This window comes from Gossypium arboreum, chromosome 13, assembly GCF_025698485.1.
Source record: "Gossypium arboreum isolate Shixiya-1 chromosome 13, ASM2569848v2, whole genome shotgun sequence".
Classification (NCBI taxonomy): Eukaryota; Viridiplantae; Streptophyta; class Magnoliopsida; order Malvales; family Malvaceae; genus Gossypium; species Gossypium arboreum.
In genome coordinates, this window is record NC_069082.1 from 48,848,250 (window position 1) to 48,851,169 (window position 2,920).

Sequence of the window (2,920 nt, forward strand, 5' to 3'; positions counted from 1 at the left end):
AGCAACCAAGGAATAGACCATGCAACATAAGTTATGCGGATGAAGTATGAAGAAGCAGATCAAGTCGCACTTGCAGCACATGAAGTATACATGCAGCTACTGAAGTTGATGCTACTGTTTAATTTCAGTTTCATTTTGTTACTTTAAGTAATATTTTGTAACTTAGTTAAATTAGAACTAAGTAGGTACGTAGTGTATTTAATGTAATTGGGTGCTGATAAGATTGATAGATCAACTTACCTACTTGTGCAAGTTGTGCAAGTTGCAATAAAGCCTAAAAATAGTAAGTGAAACCTGTTAAAGCTGACCAGCTTATGACTGATATATGTATTGGCATTATGTCATCTTTTTAATTAATGAGCTTCAATAGAAATTATTTAAGAAAAATACTCTCTCAATTTTTACTTTCTTTTACCAAGTAAAATTTTGTTTGTTTATCCTGCAAATATCAAGCCTTTTGAAGCTCAATCTTCCTTCATTCTTTATCCGAATTTGTTACGTTGTTACTCAAGTTCTACACTGAGCTTCATACCTCCTTCGGATAAATTGTTCAAAAACTCAACAATATCAATGAGTGAAAGTCAGAAAGAAAAAAACTGCTATAAACTATATGCAGATCAAACTATTCATTGTTTTGCTAAATGGCATGCCAATACATAGTTGCATGCATGTTTTCTGATTCACTAAACGAGTAATTCAACTTACATGCACAAATTGGTAGGGAATTATGTTGTATCACACAAAACCATCTATTGAACAATATGATTTGTCTCAAGTATAATAATCTCTTTATGTTTGAGGATTTGTCGCAAGTTCAGTGATCGATCTCTTTATGTTTGACAGAAACAGATAGGAAAATCCAGTATTAGTTTATGCATGAATCAAGAACAATACCTACTGATATCCACTAAGAAACTTATTACTTAGTTGTTACAGATTGCTAATGGAAGCTTCATTTTATTCCTTGTTCTTTCAGTTCGTAACCTATTGTAAAGAAAAAGCAGAGGTAGGAACTTTTGAAAGTATGCGATTGCTGGGAATCATCTGATATTTTCCAACAAGAACAGTTTCAAAAGGACATTGATGCTTACACATCACCTTGATGCATTCATTTGATATAGACCATTCATTCACATTTGGTATTCAAGGCATTTGATATATGGAGCATTGAGAGATTCCTAAATTAGACAAAGACCATACATTGAACATTCAAATATATAATAATACGTGCATGTATGTCATTGACATGTCAACAAGATATGGTACACACTAATCTAATTCGTCGGCAGATAAACCATGATCAAAGTAATGAACCATAAAATCTTTATTATCATGTTATGTTATAGTCCTAAAGAATACATTCTGCAACCCAAACTTATAACTAGCATTTCGAAAGTGTGTTCGTCTGTTGCAGAGTTGGGCATCTACTATGGAAAATCAATAAGGGCTTTGATATTGCCAAAAAGGAAATAGTAGTTGCAACTTGGAAATAATTTATTTTGACAAATCGATTCACTAGCTGAATTGAGTGTGACTTGACCAAGTTAGTAGTCCAAGATACCAGTCTTAAATGAATAGATGAGGAGGATATATACTAATACTATTACTAAAGTTAGCTGATATCAATACATCATTTCAGACAAGTCTTAGGGATATAGAGGATCTGCAATAACCCTCAAAAGTATATTGGGTAGTTGGCACAAAGTAAAGCAACCAAGGAACAAGGTCTAAATTCAATGCTTTTGTGAATAATCGAAATGAATCTTCAATAGTCTAAGATCAAGAGGAGTGTTTGGTACAGTCAGTGCCTTTATAAGATCAAAACATAGGGAAGTTATATTCACATAAAAATTTAACAAGTTGCCATTTTCTTTAAGGTGGTAGGGCAGGATGCCTAGCAACAGACAAAACAGAACCATGTGAAACTTAACTAATTGCTTCACCTGGTATGTTTCTAAATATTCTTTCAATAACATATCACTACCCTATCCAGTGTCTTTAAGGTTTGCAAATTGTTATCTCCCTCTATATATTATGGCACTAAAGATACCATTCTCAAACCAAGTCTTCAATTTTCAAAAACAGTAAAGCTTATCACTTAAATCAAATATTCGTGATCTTCTTTGTGCAATCTATTTTCTTCTCTAAAATGGGTATTCAACTAATGGGCTTAGCTCATGCAAAACAAAAGCTCCAGCGAACTCTTTCAGGTAAAATTGGGAATGCAGCATTGGCAACATCAAATGTTCCTAAAGGCCATATTGCGGTTTATGTCGGGGAAGGCAACCGGAAAAGGTTCGTGATTCCGGTATCTTATTTGAATCATCCTTTGTTTCAAGACCTGTTAAATCGAGCCGAGGAAGAATTCGGATTCAACCATCCGATGGGTGGCCTCACAATTCCATGCAGTGAAGAGTACTTCATCAGTCTAACTACAGTATTGAGCTGTTCATAAATGCTTCCTCCACCAACAAGGAATGAAGTAAAAGTTAATTTTCTTAGCTTGTAAACATACTGTAATTTGTAAAAGACAGCAAAAATTGCATGGCAATGAGATTATGATTCTTCCCTGACAACAAAAACGTGTTGTTCTTAGCAACTCTGAATGAATCAGATCAATCACTTTTTTTAATGGCAAATTTGAAGGTATTACCGATTGCTTTCCTATAAAATCAGTAGTATTAACGTATTAAAGGAAATCCGAAACAGGCACAAAAATTTTAGACCTCAAATTAACTCTTTAATAAACTTGAGAAAGGATTGTAAGGCAATTTTTACACAAGTTATTAAACTTTTTCTGTCTTCCCTTTAGGCACAATAATAAACATTTATAAAATAAAAATAATATTTAATATATAATTTTATACACCATCAATAAATAAAATGATTATACAGATTTTCAAAAATAAATCCTCCTGCA

General features: G+C 32.9%; 1 protein-coding gene across 1 annotated transcript; it reads left to right on the top strand.

Annotated features, from left to right (window-relative positions):
- Positions 1 to 1,988: 1,988 nt before the first annotated feature.
- On the top strand, positions 1,989 to 2,639 carry LOC108464855 (auxin-induced protein 15A-like). The gene has a single exon (XM_017765132.2). It carries the CDS (start codon positions 2,150 to 2,152, stop codon positions 2,453 to 2,455), a length of 306 nt encoding a protein of 101 aa, XP_017620621.1. The 5' UTR covers positions 1,989 to 2,149; the 3' UTR covers positions 2,456 to 2,639.
- The last annotated feature ends 281 nt before the right edge of the window (positions 2,640 to 2,920 follow it).

Coding starts and splice junctions, on each gene's coding strand:
- LOC108464855 (XM_017765132.2), top strand. CDS start 2,150: ATGGGTATTCAACTAATGGGCTTAGCTCATGCAAAACAAAAGCTCCAG.